Source organism: Tenrec ecaudatus, chromosome 1 (genome assembly GCF_050624435.1).
Source record: "Tenrec ecaudatus isolate mTenEca1 chromosome 1, mTenEca1.hap1, whole genome shotgun sequence".
In the NCBI taxonomy this organism is placed as follows: domain Eukaryota; kingdom Metazoa; phylum Chordata; class Mammalia; order Afrosoricida; family Tenrecidae; genus Tenrec; species Tenrec ecaudatus.
Genome location: NC_134530.1, coordinates 149,590,848 through 149,608,476, shown reverse-complemented (window position 1 = coordinate 149,608,476; position 17,629 = coordinate 149,590,848). Strand labels below are relative to the sequence as shown.

The window sequence follows — 17,629 nt, the reverse complement described above, 5'->3', positions numbered from 1 at the left end:
TATCTTTTGCTTGCAGGCTGATTCAGAAGTAGCTCAGGCAGGGAAAGCAGTTGCATTGTACTTTGAAGATAAACTCACAGAGATCTACTCAGACAGGACCTTCGCCCCTTTGCCAGAGTTTGATCAGGAGGAGGAGGACGCTGAGGTAACCGAGGACTCTGATGAAGACTTTATTCAGCCTCGCAGAAAACGCCTAAAGTCAGATGAGAGACCAGTACACATAAAATAAGATGATGTGGACTTCAGTCACTTGTTTAAACAGAAAGAAAAAGGGGGGAAAAAAGAAGAAAAACAAATCTTTTATTTAAGTGTTGCTGGAATATCCTGCCTAACTTGGCCACCTTCTTGAAGCCGGTAGCTCTTACAGTATTAGATTGAAATAATGGACAGAAAACACATTCTTGTCGAAAAAAGGTGGGGGTAGGGGGGAAGAACTTACTTTGCAAAAGTAAAATGGTATAAAGGTTTTTGTTACTAACGAGGGTGGTTGTCTGAGATGGTGATCCTTTGGTACTGATTGGTGCAGGATATTGGATGTACCAGTAAATATTCAAGGGCCATGTCCCTTGATCGATTATCCTTTGGGTTAGACTGCACCATTAATAAAACAACTTTTTTGCCTCCCCCTCAACACACATGCATACCGGGCTATTTTCTATGTAAAATGCACACAGCTCAGATTCCACTTCATTGTCAAATCAGATGCTCATGGAATCATGCCATTTTTTTCTCCTTTTGATGCTGTTGGGCCTTAGTTTTTATATTGGTTGAAAGAGCTCAATAGTAATTTCATTTTCTACTCCTGTAGGGTCTAAGAAACATGACACTTGATCATCACTTAATAAATTTTTATTGTCTCTTGAATTTATGAGGTCAGCAACGTGTGGTTGAAATAAATATAGTAACTTCCCAGTAGTGGATCATGTATGTTTTGTAGTAGTCATTTTCAAAAAACATGTCCACACAAATGCACTTCCCAGTCAGACAATTTGATCATTCAGTCATTCCCATGAAAGGCAGAATGTTTGTTTTTAAAATTAATCTAGTTTTCTGTACATTTAAATTTGCTTGAGAAGGTGACAACTGGCCCCTATCCAGTCTTCCTTCAAAAACAGTTTTCCTGATAGACCACTATTGGCAAACAGTAATCTGTCAACTACCAAATGTGTAAAATTTTCTGTATTTCACTTTGTCTTATTTGTAAATAGTGAACTAAAACTTCTGGCAGATCAGCAACATTTGCTGAGCCTGTTTTTTAAGCTAATGTGTATTCTTACTAATGTTCCTATCAAGAATGGATTTGTAATATATGCTGTCTATTTCTAATGTTCACATTCATATTTTGAGGTTCTATCTTATTTTAATAGACTTCTCAAAAAAATCTTCAGAAGCAGCTTATTATTGAAATAACAAAATATTAAAATAAACCCGGTGGGGTTAGATTACTCATCTGTCCACAAAGTGGGACATTTGCATGGACTGGGGGCCTAAAGGACTTCTGAGAGACCTGTAAGTAAATCCTGAAAATGAGCCAATCCCCACTTCAAAGGTCACTGGAGTAAAGCCCGCCTCTACTTCCCTGGTGACAGCGCCCGAGGCAGATGAGCCAGCTTGGCTTTGGTTCCCTTTTCTGTTCATTTTTGATGCTCAGACCCCAAGATGTGCGTTCTAGACTGTACGTTTTTTGATTGGGAAGTTGAGTCCTACTTTTGTATGGACACAGTAGAAAAAGTGACCAAACTGGAAGAATTTGCCATTAGGTACTTTTCAGATGTCATCAAATTGTGGCAAGTCATTTGCCATTTTGAAAATGCTGCTTAAGCAGTTCAGACAATAGTAGACTATTAAGAAAATTATTTGACGTAATTGTCTAAGAGGTAAATATTTTTAGTGTATATTGAATCAAATAAAGTACTCTAAAGAAATTATTCTGCAACTTCCTTTGGGTTTTTTTTGGTAAACCTTAAGGGGTGGTGGTGAACAAGAATATGATGCAGGCCTTCTGGTGATGTGTTTAAAGAGAATTTTTATCATTGCTTGTGGAGTTGATTTCTTCACTTACTTTTAAAAGCTCCTCTTTCAGTTCTGTTATGAAAAAAACGCACTGTATATTTTTCACGTCACATACCCACAATGAGAGTGAGCCCAGGGAAAGTAACGTGCGTGTGAGGGTGGGAAAAACAGCACGTGCACACGCACGAGCTCACCAAGCTGTGTTCTCATTTTACTCCAGTTTCAAATTCCTAAGAACTTTCTTGGTAGGAAGGGAGGAGTGGATCGTTTGAAACGCTTTCTTCCATATCCTTACGCCTCTCTCCCACACAGTTTTAATTGCAATTTTAAAGTAGACGTATATGGAAGGGCACATATTTGGAGAACCTTCTCAAGTGAGGAATCGCGGTCTCACGTCTCTTTTCAAGCCTCAGATGCCTGGTGTTTTGTGTGTACTCATCCTATGAACCCTTGTGATGATTCTCCATAGCTTCATGAATAGGCTCTGCCATCTGCAGGGAGAAACACATTTCAAGTAAATGTTTTATTTCTCGATATTCAGGGCATCAAAAAAGATAATGTGTACCCTTAAAAATTTGCATGCTACATGATTCTGAAAGGCCACTTTATTGTCAACATTTATCAGGCTCCTTTTCTGCTAACAGAAGCTATTTATACTGCTGAGGAATTGTTCAGTCGATAGCTCCTAACAAGCCACCATGAAATGAAAGTGTTGATCTTGGATTTTATTGAAGCGTTTCCCCTTGCACATTGATCACTGTGTTTCTAGGCTAATAGACTCAGCTTTGTCTAGTACAGATTGTGGTAAAAAGTGTGAAAACGTGATCAACAGCTACATGTGCTCCTAGCTGTGCCCGTAGGCGCTCTGGTGGCGTAGTGGGTAGCCCTTTGGACTGCTAACTGGAAGGCCAACAGTTTGAAAACACCAGCTGCTCCATGGGAGGGAGATCGGCTTTCTTTCTACTCCCAGAAAGAGTTGCAGTCTCGGAAACCCATTGCGGCAGTTCTACCCTGTCCTGTTAGGGCCCCTTAGGAGTGGAAATGGACTTGGTGGTAGTGAATTTGGATTTATGTTTTAAAAAGACTTAACCTAAAATACCTATCAACACCTGAAGGCAGTTTGTTACTCTTACATATGTAACCTTTGTTAAAAGGTGGCATTTGAGGGTTTTTGTGTGTGTTGGGGAAATCTATATAATGTTTTCTTAGAAGCATCTAAATTTTTTGCCACACTTCAACTTCCTTTTTTTTCCCCCTCAGAAAAACTAAAAACACAGTCTTCCTTGATCTGTTCCCCTGGCCTAAAACGGCTTCTTAGCAGGTGGGCCTCAGCTCCATTCACTGAGTGAAGAGGTTGCTTTGCCAGGTGAGGCATGTGGAAATCCCAAAGTAGGGTTATTTTATTTTATGGAAATCTCACACCCTTTTTAGAAAGAAGTTATTGGGCCCACTGAAAGTTATGTTCTGAAATTAACACCACTGGCTTCTAACTTCTATTTCTTGTTGAAGGGAATTGAAAGGAATTTTAAGTCAGTTAAGTCTCAACTTCTAACAGAGCTTGAGTTTGTTTCTTTGTTTTGTTTTTTAGTTAATCCAAAGAAATAATGCCTTTAAATAGAAGTTAAAATTTATAGTGTGCAAATTATAGACTTAACAATTACCTCAGCAGGCACCTTACCCTGCCGTGTCATTATTAGTGATGAGTGTTACTAAGCCAGTAGATTCAGGTTTTCTTGACTATGCCCTTGGCTTGTGCCCTATCGTGTGATATGAAAGGGTCACTTTCTATCCAAAAAGGAGGGTCGATGCTGTGTCTCCCTCTCCCTTGGCCTTTAAACCGCTTCCCAATTCCCAAGTCACACACAACACATGAAGTATAAAAAAGTCCGGTTTCTCGTTGAAGTTCGCCCTCTTAACATGAATCCTCAGTGTGGTATCAGTCAGTAGTTTTATTCAAAAATTATCCAGCCCACCTCACATTTGCAGTTGGGAACAGTCATATTTGCAATTCATGCCGTGCATCCTTCCTACATCCCGTCCCTGTGAATGATCTGCAGAGGTGCTTCAAAGACTGGGCTTGGGTTCTTTTGTTGTTATTTCGCGTCTTCTCTGGAAAAAGCAATACCTGCTTTGCGCTTGTTGCCTAACAGCATGCCACAACCCCTCCCTGGCGGTGGTTTTATAGGATGTTTGTATGCATAGCACACCCTGTCTGTCTTTGAAAAGTGTATGCTGGAGCTGATGACAATATATTGTGGCATTTTATTTTACAAATTGGGGAAAGTTGCATATTTTTTTAAAAGTAGGATTTGAGTAAAAAAATGGAAGGTACTTTTTTAAGAAAAAAATTTATATGCCACAGTTTACATAGACCTTTCAGATTTCAACATGTACTCTTGGATATAATGGTTTCTTTCACTTGGTCAGAATGCATGGACAGCATTTCTTCCACTTGGTTGTCTGTGTTTGCCTATGTGGTCCTTCATAGATTTTTTTACTCTATATGAAAAACAAAGCTATCTAAAAAAATAGGTTAATTTGGGTATATTCGTCATGTTGAAGTATAAAATGTACAAAATTAAGCTATGTCCTTTTTTTTAAGCAAGTGATCTTTCCAATGAGAGATAGTGGTCTTTGGAATTCACCAGGCTTGCGCGATGGGAATGGCGGAAGGATCTAGGTGCCACTGCAACACCCCCTTTGGCACGTGGCCTCGGCTCCAATCCCAAGAAGGAGCTGCACGTCTGCTCCTGGTCTGAAAATGTCGGCCTTTTACTGTGTTGGGAAACAGTGAAACATGTATATAAGCCTATGGAAAAAAAAACGTGCAATTTGAAAGCCTGGTGATTTTCTATGTAGACATACCTACATACAAAGGGGTTAAATTCACAGCCTTACTAGTTCTTCGCTTTTCAATACTTCAACTGGTCTCCTCATTATTTTTGCACATAGCTAACCACCCTTCAATATGATTCTTAAAGAAAAAGTGCTGTTTCTGTGGTATCGTACTCTCTGAATAACCATATTTAATTTTTAAAAATAAGGTTGCAGTTTCTAATTGTTTTGTTCCTGTGTTTTTTGCTGGTGTGTAATAAAAACAAGTTTTTTCTTTTCATGGTTATTTAATACATTAGCTGCCTGTAAATATTTCTTGTTAAAATGCTCTGGAATGTGTTGTAGAAGTTGTATTAGATTAGTTTAAAGCCTTGTTTGGAAACCATATTGTTTTGGTTATTTCTATTAAATTAGAAAATGGAAAAATTTTCAAATGAATTCTTTTTTTTTCTTCCTGTGAGAATTAAGAAATTCAGTTCATTTATGCCATATGCTACGTGTCGGAGAGACAGTGTGTTGGGTACTGCGTGCTCTGCCCGAGATCAGCACACAGCATAGCAGGAACACACCAGCATCTTCCCCAGACTGTTGGTCAGGGATTCTATCCCTTTCATCGAAGATGAAGACCCTAGACCAAGCAAAGAACTCTTGCATGAAAGACTAGAATGTGTCTGTATTACAGGATCTGAAAAGTTCGATACAGCTGGCACAGTGTCAGTTCGAGATCCCAAATGGGTCTTCAGGAAGCAGAGACTACGCTGAGGATTTCTGGAACTCTTGGAGAAGTTTGAAGCTGCCTGGGTGGGTGTAACACAAAGTTGTCATTTTGAAAGCTCATTTAACTGGAGAAAAGCCTTTGTAGGCTGTGTGTGAGACATCCAGGTGATTGCTCAACTAGTCACCTGGTATTGAAGATGTGACTAGCAGAGCTACTTGAGATTGACAAACAGTAAACTAGATGGCTGCTTGAAGTCATGGTAGTTAGTGGAGTTGCTTCAGAAGGTTTATATGATAACTGATTAAGGTTTTATAGTGGAAGAGAAAGGGATAGATTGGTGTTTGACATAGCAATGAAAAATAAAGGTTTCTAGTGGTTACTGAGAGGTTTCTGGGCTGCTGGTAGCAATGAAGACCCATCAGCTAGGATTCAGGCATTTTATTCACTGCTGAATATGCCTCAGTAGCACACAGTCGGGATTAAGTAAATAACTTGAATTTGGGGATCCATTAGTAACACAGTGGTCATTCTAGCCGTGGAAAAGGATAATTCCTAGGCAGGTTCTAGTCTGAGATGAGTAAAATACTTCCCATAGCAGAAGAAACCGCACCTGAAGGCTGGGAGTGAGATACCGTCGAGTCAGTTCCAACGTGTGTAACCACAAAATACCTTACTCATTGTGCTCGTTTGGCTTCTCTAAAACAGCAAAACCAGTGGCGGCTTGTACGTGCATGTACATCGAAAGATGTCTAGGATTTGTTACGTCCAGCCAGGTTCAAGGCCATGGGTCGGAAGTAAGCTAGAGGCTTCTGACATGTCAAGAGGCAGACTAACACAAAGCGGGAAGACCACAGGCTGGTGGGTGTTGACTGAATGACTCCAAGATCAGTCCGCCTATGACTCTTGGGACATATCAGCAGGTGGATGAGCCAGATGCCTGGTCCAGGTCCAGCAGAAGTGAGCTTCTACACAGTGTCACAACCCGCACGAAACCTTCAACTGTATCAAGGAGGTGACAAGGTGAAGGAGCCCACAGCTGCTTGGCTGATTCACAGAAGATCCCGTCGTGGAGTTGACCACATTGTGTTAGGGCATATGGGAGAGACCTGGCCCAGCCACATTGACAACTCTTAAAAGTCATGATCATTGGCATGTTTGGGTTCGTTGTCGTGTGTGATACCATCCATTCAGGGTCTCAGTCAAGCCTAGTAGTGAACAGTATTCTGGTGTGATCCTTAAGTTTTTCATGGGCTAGGTTTTGGAAATAGGCCACCATAGCTTTCTAAGCAGTCTGGAAGCCCTGCTGAACTGACCCCCTGTGGGTGACTGCTGGCACCATAGTAACATGTACACCACCACAGTTCACTGAGTAACAAGGGAGACTAGGGAGTGGTCCTCTCCAGAGTGTGCCTGGAGAGCGATAATAAGAAAAGTCTTCAAGAAAGGAGTATTGGGGGTATCAGCAGTCTCTGTAGTTGGGAAGAAGAGACGATAACATATCCTGGAATCTAGCGACACAAGCTGTCACTAGTAAGAGTGGCTCCAGTGGGAGCATTAGCCACGTCGGAGTGGGTGAGATGCAAGAGGTGGAAGCAGGGCTGTACTTACAAGAACTCTGGGTTTTTTCCTTTAGGCTGTTCAGAGCTGCCTATGAGCTAGGAAAGGAGATGGGAGCGTTGCCGATTACTACCTTTGTAGATGCATTTTGTGCAATTGGGCTGGGGGGGAGGTTGTCATAGGACAGATTTGATCCTTAGATTTATCAGTAACATCTGTGACCTAAGTTTTCCTTATTGACCTAAGTTTTCCTTATTTGTAAGATCGTTTCCAGGGCATGGGGTTACTATGGGGATGAGCTGAATTATTTCTAGCTTATGGATGACCAAGTTCCCCCTTTTCATATTTCATCCTCCTCATGAAAAAGGGTCAGGGTAGAATGGCAATTTTGTTTCCATTTTGACTGATGGCACGAGAGTTGTCCATTTAGTCCCTAAAGCTTTTACATCTCAAATGTATAGCTTCTTAGCACAGTATATAGTAGGACTATATAGGAAAAGAGCTAACCGACTCTTGCTGAGCTAGCTTGTTCTCTAATTGACCCATTGACTTTATATTAGACTGGGTTTTCTAGAGAAGGAAAGTGTGTGTGTGTGTGTGTGTGTGTGTGTGTGTGTGTGTGTGTGTGTGTGTGTGTGTAATTAGACTGGAGGCATCTCTTGACTTGCATGGCTGGGTGGCTGGTGATTGCAGAGGGGATGAATCGAAGTCTGGCAGGTGTGATGACAGGTGGATGATGACTCACAGGATTGGCAGGCTGTTGGCTCAAACACAAGGGGTTGAAGAGTGAGATGGAGGATCGAGACCCCGGAAAAAAGCAAAGCATGCTCGTCCACAGGGTCCATACATTGTAAGGAGACCCCAACCCGAGGAAAGTCTTCACTATAACGGGCTGTGACCTGAGGAAGGGTACTGCATTCCAGCCGAATCTTACCACAGTATGGAGGCTTATAACTAAGCGGCTTTGATTACGTTGTATTAGGTCTGATCATGGGGGAGTGAACTCTAGAAAACTAACACTGAGTTAGTAGATTCCAACTCATGGCAACCCTTTGGAACAGGGTGGAACTGCCTCACTGGAATTCTGAGACTAGAATGCTTTTATGAGAGTAGAAAACCTCATCGTTCTCTGGAGGAGCAGCTGATGGTTTTGAACTGCTGACCTTGCAGTTCACAGCCCAACTTGTAACCAGGGATGTGGTCCCAGGGCTCTCACCATGGAGCATTGGTAAGTGTAAGTGCCAAACCTCTGAGAATTCTGGCCCAGTCAAGCAGACACAACACCTATCACAGACTTGGAGACACTTCAACAACTAACCAGATCACACTGAATTTTTAGGGGAAAATAAATGCAAACATGTTTAGAGTGCTTGTTAGATGATTTTGTCTCAAGCTCCCCATTTTTAAATTACCTGGCATCAGATGGTGGCCAATGTGACAGCATTCGTTGCAAATATGTTACTGTAAGTGGTCTGGAAAGAGTAAAAAAGGACATCTGTTTCTTACAATATGAGTCACTTTATAACCTGAAGAGCGCCGATGACCTCAAACTCCAGAAATGCTGGATAAGATTCACATCAACACATTTTTAAATGTCTCATTGGGAGCCAGGAAATAAGATGCACAACTCTCTCCCTTTCAGTGGGTACATACAACATTGCTTGTTTTGCTTTGTACGTATTATTGACCAACAATATTTGACCAGAATTTAGTGTGGCGCAAATGTGAACCATTTACAAGACAAGACTCCGGGAGTCGTTCAAGAGTACGTAAATGTCATACAAAACAGTTCTTGATAAAACAGGCAGATGTACTGCTTAAACTCTGTTTTGGATTTAAATGAAAAAATCCCAGCTATGAAAGATATTTGGATACATCTGGGAAAAATTATACATGAACTCAGTTGCGTGATACAATGGAATATTTTCTTATTTACAATAATAGCTTCATTCATCTAAAGGGGAATATTATTTTTCTTAAGAGATGCAAGATAAAAGACCCAGGAACAAATGCTCATTTTGGCTATTTTCAAGAAGTTAGGCAAAACCTGAGTGTAATAGTTACTTAAATGCCAACAACTCTATTCTGACTCATGGTGACCCTATGTACCCACCGTAGAGCGAAACAGAGCTCCAGCAGTGGTCCTGGGCCGTCCCTGTAATCATTGCTGTGCGTGAGCCCATTGTTTCAGCCACGGTGTCAGTCTACCCAGTGGACGGTCTCTCTTGTTCATAGACCTTCTACTTTACCAAGCATGATGTCTTTTTCCAGGGACTGGTCTCTCCTGATAGGCTGCGTGTGGGCCTGTGATCTGAAAGGTTATCCGTTTGAAGCCACCTTGGGAAAAATAACAGGGCTTTCTACCAAAGAGTTCACACTGGCAGTCATGGGGCAGTTTTGCGCTGTTGCTATGACTTGGCATAGACTTGATGGCAGTCAGTGAGTGAGGTCTCTTCTGATAACATGTTGAAAGTATGTGAGAACAAGTCTCACCATTTTCTAAGGAGCATTCTGGCTGTATTTTATATGATCTGGTCACACCACGGATTACTTTTTTGTCCACATCATAACTCAAATTAATTAATTCATCTGTTTCCCTTATTTGTTGTGCAGTTCTTGCATGCATGTGAAGTTATTAAAATGTCATGGGTAGGTCTGCTATATCTTAGTTCTCAAAGTGACTTTAAAAACTAGCAAACAAAACCACTTTAAAGAGGCCTTTTGCTGCGGCAATACAGTGTGTGATACCTTTCCTACTACCGTGGGTATTGATTGTGGACCCAAATAAATTCCTGACAACTTCGGCCTTTTCTCCATCATTGTTGGGTTTTTTAAAATCATTTTATTGGGGGCTCGTACAACTCTTACCACAATCCATTCATACATTCATTGTCTCAAGCACATTTGTACATTTGTTGCCATCATCATTCTCAAAACATTTGCTTTCTACTTGAGCCCTTGTTATCAGCTCCTCATTCCCCCCTCCCTCATGAATAATTTATAAGTTATTTGTCATATCTCACACTGTCCGACGTCTCCCTTCATCCACTTTTCTGTTGTCCGTCCCCTAGGGAGGAGGTTATATGTAGATCCTTATAATCGGTTCCTCCTTTCCACCCCACGCTCCCTTGCCACTCTTGGCACTGGTCCTGAAGGGATCATCTGTCCCGGATTCCCTGTGTTTCCAGTTTCTATCTACCCGTGTACATCCTCTGCTCTAGCCAGATTTGTAAGGTGGAATTGGGATCAAAATAATGAGGGGGAGGGGAGGAGGAGGAAACATTTAGGAACCAGAGGAAAGTTGTATGTTTCTAGCTCATCTCCTTCCTGTGCAACCCTTCTGTAAGGGGATGTCTAGTTGCCTACAGATGGGTCTTGGGTCCCCAATCTGCACTCCCCCTCATTCGCTTGGATTTGTTTTTAGTTCTTCGATACCTGATCCCTTCTACACCTCTTGATCGCACAGGCTGGTGTGCTGCTTCCCTTCAAGCCTTTAAGACCCCAGACGCTCTATCTTTTGATAGCCGGGCTCCATTTATTGTTATGGTCGTGTTTACTGCTCCATTTATAAATGTCCCGTCCCCCGCCCCCTGTTACGTTGAGGTGTAATCCATACTGAAAGCTGTAGTCTTTGATCGTCCTCAGTTAAGTGCTTCAAGTCCGCTTCCCTTGCAGCAAGGGCCGTGTCATCTGTATAATACAAGCTGATGGGCCTTTCTCCAAGCTGGATGCCACATTGCTCATACAGTTCAGGTCCTCGGATGATTTGCTCAGCGTACAGAGACTGAATGAGTATGATGAGAGGTTACAACTGTGATGCACAACTTTCCCAAATTTAAACTTTAGGATTCCCTTGTTCGAGTCAAATGTCTGCCTTTTGGTCTATGTACAGTTCCACACAATTTAGTGTTGTGGAATTCTTTTGCTTTCTAATATTATCTGTAGTTAGTTGGGATCCACACCATCTAATGCCTTTGCATAGTCAGTGAAAAGGTAGGAAACCTTCTGGCGGTTTCTGCTTTCAACCAAGATCCATTTAATGTCAGCACTGCTATGACTTGTTTCATGTCTTCTGAATCCAGCTTAAATTCCTGGCAGCTCTTTGTCGATATATTATTGCAACTTTAAAAATTATCTTTAGGAAGTTTTTACTTACATGTGATAGTAATGATAGTGTTCAGCAATTTCTAGATTCTATTGGGTCATCTTTCTTTGGAATGAGCATGAATATGAATCTCTTCCGGTTGGTTGGTGAGGTAACTGTCTTCCAAATTCCTTGGTATAGGCAAGTGACTACTTCCGGTGCTTCAACAGCTTATTGAAATATCTCAATTGGCATTCCAGCAATTCCTGAGGATTTCTTGTTTTTCACTAATACCGTCAGTGCAGCTTAGATTTCTTTCTTCAGTACCACCAGTTCTTAATCCTTTCTACGTCTTGAAAAGGTTGAATGTTGACTCATATTTTTGGTACAGTGAATTTGTGTATTTTTTCCATCTTTTAATGCTTCCTGCATTGTTCAGTGTTTTGCCTGTGGATCCTTCAATAGTAGAACTCAAGCTTGATTGTGTTTCCAACTTAAGAAGTGCAGAGTGTATGTTTTCTAATTCCAGATCTTCGCACATTTCATTATAATACTTCTTGAACCTGCTTTTGGAATCTGTCTCATCATTTCTTCTAGGAAAAGAACACGTTTCCTAGTCTCTTTTGGCACCTCTTTTGGCCTTTCCTGTCTTTTTTTTTTCCCGGTGAGTCACAAAGGACTTTATTGATATGGATAATCATAAGTGAGACGATTTCTAGGATCCACGTGCCTTCCCCGGAGCTACTTGGCTTCGGGTTTTTTGTCTCCAGCCTCAAGCTTGAGACTCTCCGGGGGCTGGCGATATGCAGGGAAAGCCTCCCAGGGACTGTTCAGGTCGAACTCTCGGAACTCCTGGGCCAACTCCACCGGCTCAGCCACCACCCGCTTCACTTCATCATCGTAGCGTAGCTCAACGTAGCCAGATAAGGGGAAGTCTTTCCGGAAAGGATGTCCCTCAAAGCCATAGTCTGTCAGGATCCTTCTTAGGTCAGGGTGGTTGGCAAAAAAGACTCCAAACATGTCCCAGATCTCCCTCTCATACCAGTTGGCGGCCTTGTGCACAGAGACAATGGACTCAATGGGGGTCAGCTCATCTGTGTAGGTCTTCACCCGGATCCGTGAGTTAAAGCGCAGAGACAGCAGGTTGTAGACAATCTCAAAACGGTTTGCCAGGTTGGGATGTCCACTGCTGTTAAGTTGGCCAAGGATGTGAACTGTGCGTTGGTGTGATCCCTGAGGAAAGTCAGCACCTGGATGATTCCATCAGGGTGGATGCAGATCTCTAATTCATCGAAGCAGGACACCTGAACTTGCTGAACATACTTGGGCAGAATTTCAGCCACATACTCTCCGAAAGCTGCAAGTTGCTTGTTGGCCATGTCGTTCCGTGGTCTGACAGTGGGGCGCGTGTCGGCCTGGCCGCTCGCTGTCCTCACGGGCAGCGACAGTGTGGAGGGTCGCCGGGCCCCCCGGGCCAGCACCGTGGCCCCCATGAGCCCTCGCCACCAGCCCCGCGCCGCCGCCGCCATATTCGCCGGACGCAGACCCGGCAGCCAGGCCGGCCTTTCCTGTCTTTTTAATGAACTTTTCCTTTCTTCGTGTGTGATGTCCTTGATGCCATCTGCAAACTTATCCTTAGCCAAACATCTGCTCTTGAGTTGGTCTCTGAATTCAGGTGGTTGTATGCTCATGGTTGGACTTTGGCTCTCATAAAATTGATTCCATTTTCTCTAACTTCAGCTAGAACTGATCTGTTCCATAGTTGGCCCCAGATCATATTCTGACTGATGATAGTGTCTTACATTTTCTCTTTCTACCGATGAAGTCAGTTTGATTCCCGTGCATTCCATTCTTGGAGCTCCACATACATGACCACTATTTATGTTGTTGAAAAATGATGTTGACAATGTCTAAATTGTTGGTCTTGCAAAATTCTATGTAAACTGGAAGTGTTTCTATTATAAATGCCATTATTGTCCAATCCTGAGCCATCTTTGTTTCAGCAGTCACATTCCAGTCACCAGAAATTATCAACACACCTTGACAGCGTATTTGATCAAGGACAGACTGCCAAAGTTAGTAAAAGTCTTAAACTGCTGACTTTTTCAGTGAGTTTCTATGTGTCAGGAGATCTCAAAAGTTCTTCAAAAAATTCTGTTTGACTTTCCTTTGAGGCCCCGTTATATACTCTGTGTGTGTGTTCAGGGCTGTTGGGCCTCCTCTGACTCTCAGCGATCCTGTGCACAACTGAGCAAAACACTGCCTCGTGCTGCGCCGCCCTCACAGTCATGCTTGAGCCCGTTGCTGCAGCCACGGTGTCGATCTCTTTCCTGGGAGGTCGTCTTTGCTTTGCTGACCTTTTCCTTCACATCTACATCTATCTGCCTGCCTTTCTAAAGTACATAGTGAAAATAGTGGCAGAAAGAGATGAGTCTTCATGCAAGATAAATGTCCTGTTGTTTCAACTTAAAAAAAAACAACACCTTAACAATTTCTAAACAAAAATGGCTTTGTTGGGAGTGGAACCTAAAGCATCCGTGCAGAGAATTAGGTGCCAAAGAAGGACCCGTGCTCTGTGGCTCATGCATTTGGTTATTTTGGTTCTGCGCTAACCTCTGGAAGGGAAACCGAGTCCAGGGATAAAAAAGGGTGAAATCAGGTAGGCTGAGACTTTAAAGATAGCACATTCAGTGACAGCATTAATCATGGCACTAACAGATTAAGGGCACTAGATAGAAGGAAGGGAAAATGTTCCTCTGAGAATGTACATCTATCCACACACCGACACAAACCATTTAGAGCTCAGCTCCTATCACCTACATAATACAAAATTAAACTTCAAAATTTTAAGTGGCCTCAGAAGTGATTGGGGGCACTTACCAGTAACAAGTATTAAGGCTCTCTTAAAGAAAGCAATTGAAACCCAATCTCAGAGAAGTTTTATAAATAGTTTTCAAAAATCTTGGATTCATTCAAAGTCATGAGTAGATCAGGGGAAGCAGCAGATACTGGGATTACCACACGTGTATGTTTAAAGAAGTAAACAGCAGCTTTTAACATCTGTTAAGCAACATTTCAGTATTATACTGGCAATGTTGGTACCGAAAACGATGTGTCCACTCTTGGTAGCTTAGTCTGGATGAATACATGTTAGGTAAAGTAACGGAAGAGACTCATATGGAACAAGCCTCTTAGAAACAATGGGGATACGGAACATGCAAGGGTGCATGGGCAGAAAGATCAGTCATTTGAAAAAGAACGATAAGACATCAAGAAGTGAAAAGCCAAGGGATAAGGCATAACTAAATCTAAAACTTGCTGGCATCCAGTTGATTCCAACTCATCGTGATCTCATGTTGTTGAGCACGGGTGTCATGCTCGAGGGACTTCAAGGCACTTGATCTTTCGGAAGCAGATTGTCAGGTTTTCTTCCACAGTGTCTCTCAGTGAGTTCAAACCTCCAACCTTCACAGTTACTAGTCAAGCACTAACCCATTGTTGAACCCATAGCTAAAGAGAAAAAGAAACAGATCAGTATGACTGTCCTCCTCCTACCCTGAAAAAGAACACAATATTGTGAGAGAAACGTGAAATATATGGGATAAATGAAAGGACATGACCCAAACCAAAGCAGACCTCCTGCCATCAAAATTCCAATTCATAGCAACTCTCTATTGAGTTTCTGAAGCTCTATATCTTGATGGGATGAGATGGCCTCAACTTTGTACCACAGATTTGCTGGTGGATTTGAACTGCTAACCTTGTGGACCAACACTTCTAACCTTGAAGGACATGGAGGGCAAATGTACAGATCAGTATACATTTAATAGAGTACCAGACATTGATTATAGAGAGAATTGGTAGGGGAAATATTTTACTACTTGGCTGAGAATTGCACAGATATTTATGAAGTCTAATCTTCAGATATGGGGGGTCCCAACAAATAGATCAACAGTGAGGCCTTCTGCCCTGACTAAAAGGAGATTAAGTCCAGGAACTTCAAAAGTGGAACGACAGAAAAGTCTTTCAGAAAAAAAATCACAAACCTGGATGATTTTCTCAAAAGAACAGGAGAAAGAAGATCGTCCTAACAGAAGTACAATAGGCCTGACAGCTATTTGTAACCCAAAAAAGAAACTAGAAACACCAGTATTATATGTATGAAGAGAACACTGTCAATCTAGAGTTCTGTACCCAACGTCTCTTTTAAGGAAAAAAAAGTAAAGACATTTTGGATAAAAAATGGAGAGTTTGTTATCAAGTCCTCCTTAAAGATACTTTGAACTGCATATTTCAGAAAACAAATACACCCAGAATAGCAACCAGCTCCATTTGTTAATGTTTTTCTCCCAAGGCATCCTAATTTCTCTGCCAGCTTGTTTATTGTTCACCTTTGGAACTAAAGAGGGGCACTTATGCAGACAGTTGGCAGGCATGCAGAAAATCTTTTGGGTTGCCTGGGAGTTGTGGCAAAACTCTGTATTTTTTCATCACCACATGGGGAAGAAGATGGACACAAACTGCATCTGACTGGATGCTGAGCCCCGCCAACGTCAAAGAAGCACTGTCAGGAATAAGTGTGGTTTGACAACTTTCAGTTAGAGAACAGTGACTTACGAAGGAATCCCCAGACGGTTGAACACTGACCTCAGTGGCAATGATGGAGGTCAAAGGGTAGAGATTCCTGATACTCAAAATGCTCACGGGAAGAATGAAACAAAAACAAAACCTGTCAGCCAACAAATGTTTTTAAAGTGAAATTAGTAGAAGACCTACATAAAAGGAAAGATAACCCGTGGTCATGGATTGGATGCCTTTAATGTTGTTGAGAAGTTGACAATGCTTCAAGTGATAAACAGGAAAGAATGTAGGGTAGAAAGGGGGCACTGACTACAGGAACCTACGTATAGCCTCCTCCCTGGGGAGGGACAGCAGAGAAGAGGGTGGGGGGAGACATCAGACAGTAATATATGACAAAATAATAATATATGAATGATGAAGGGTTCATGAGGTAGGGGGGAGTGGGGAGGGAGGGGGAAAATGAGCAGCAGATATTAAGGGCTCAAGTAGAAGGCAAATGTTTTGAGAATGATGGTGTCAACAAATGTATATATGTTCTTGACACAATGGATGGATGTATGGATTGAGATAAGAATTGTATGAGCCCCCAATGATTAAAAGAAAAAAAACATTTCACAATATAAAAAATTGTTTACAGAAATGGAAACACTGTGACTAAAATCCATGTGGACCTAGAAGTGTCTTAGCTGGGCTCTCTGGAGGAGCGAAACCAGGGCAGTACCCCTGCGTGCACACGCGAGGTTAAGTGAGGCAATCTGAATTGCTACTTGGGTTTCAATATGAATGGACTTATTCCAAACAGAACATACTTAGAGATATCCATGTGGTTCTCAGGTGGTTGTGAGTAATACACTTGTCTGAGACGGTTAGATTCAAAGTTGGGGAATGGGGTGGAGTCAGCTCAGAAGGTGATGGAGATGTGGGCTTTTTTGTGGGGAGGGGGGAGGTGGGGATAGTCTTGATAGACTCTCTTCAAAGAACACAGAACAATCAGGGGCTTATGAAGAAATTTGAAGACCTCTGAAACCTGCATTGGTGACAAAAAGGCCAGGAGAATTGCTGTGTGGAACCAGTTGGGAAACAAGCTGCCCCATCACCCTGTGGCGCTGATCTTTCCTTCCAGACGTCCTTTCCTTCCCCAGGCTCAACGAGCATCTACAAGAAATATCATTTGAGCCCCTCATTGATGCCAAGACTCCTTCTTCGATGTGATGTAAATGGAAGCGCTCCTGGACCATTAGCAATGATACATAGAAACACAATCTTGCTCGCTTGCGTTGCCGCAGCCAAGACAACTTGAAGCACACACTGCTTAAGTTCCAAGACAACAGCCTTCGGTATAGATTACACCTTAACATAAACTAAAAATCCACAACACTCACTGCCATTGAGTTGATGTCAACTCATAGCGACCATACAGGACAGAGTAGAACTGTCCCTGCGGGTTTCCTGTGGGTCTCATAAATCTTCATGAGAGTAGAAAGCCTCATCTTTCTCTTACAGAGTGGCTGGTGGTTTTGAACTGCCAATTGGAATTTCTCAACAAGCTGATGTAGCAATGAAAGCATTCATCTATACCAAGAAATTTGGAAGACAGTTACTTGGTCAGCCAACTGTAAGAGCTCTGTATTTGTGCCCATTCCAAAAAGAGGTAATTAACTCATAACCCCCAAAACAACAAAAATCCTCACAACTGGACCAATTTAAAAGAGTGTGATGGAGAAAAGTTTGAAGTGTCAAGGATTTTATTTTACCTGGATCTGAGATCAATGTGCATGGAAGCCGCAGTCAAGAAGTCAAATGATGTATTACAATTGGGCAAATAGGCTGCACAAGACCTT

General features: G+C 42.1%; 1 protein-coding gene and 1 pseudogene across 2 annotated transcripts in view; one reads left to right on the top strand and one right to left on the bottom strand.

Moving 5' to 3' along the window:
• TRIM33 (tripartite motif containing 33) overlaps positions 1–5,205 on the top strand; it is a 123,443-nt gene extending 118,238 nt beyond the window's left edge. For both annotated transcript variants that reach the window (XM_075559629.1, XM_075559626.1), the window contains one exon: positions 17–5,205. In XM_075559629.1, coding sequence (XP_075415744.1) covers positions 17–229 — 213 coding nt within the window. In that variant the 3' untranslated portion in view covers positions 230–5,205. The remainder of the gene's footprint in view (positions 1–16) is intronic.
• A 6,652-nt stretch (positions 5,206–11,857) lies between these two features.
• On the bottom strand, positions 11,858–12,736 carry LOC142437003 (NADH dehydrogenase [ubiquinone] iron-sulfur protein 3, mitochondrial pseudogene; annotated as a pseudogene).
• Between the last annotated feature and the right edge of the window lie 4,893 nt (positions 12,737–17,629).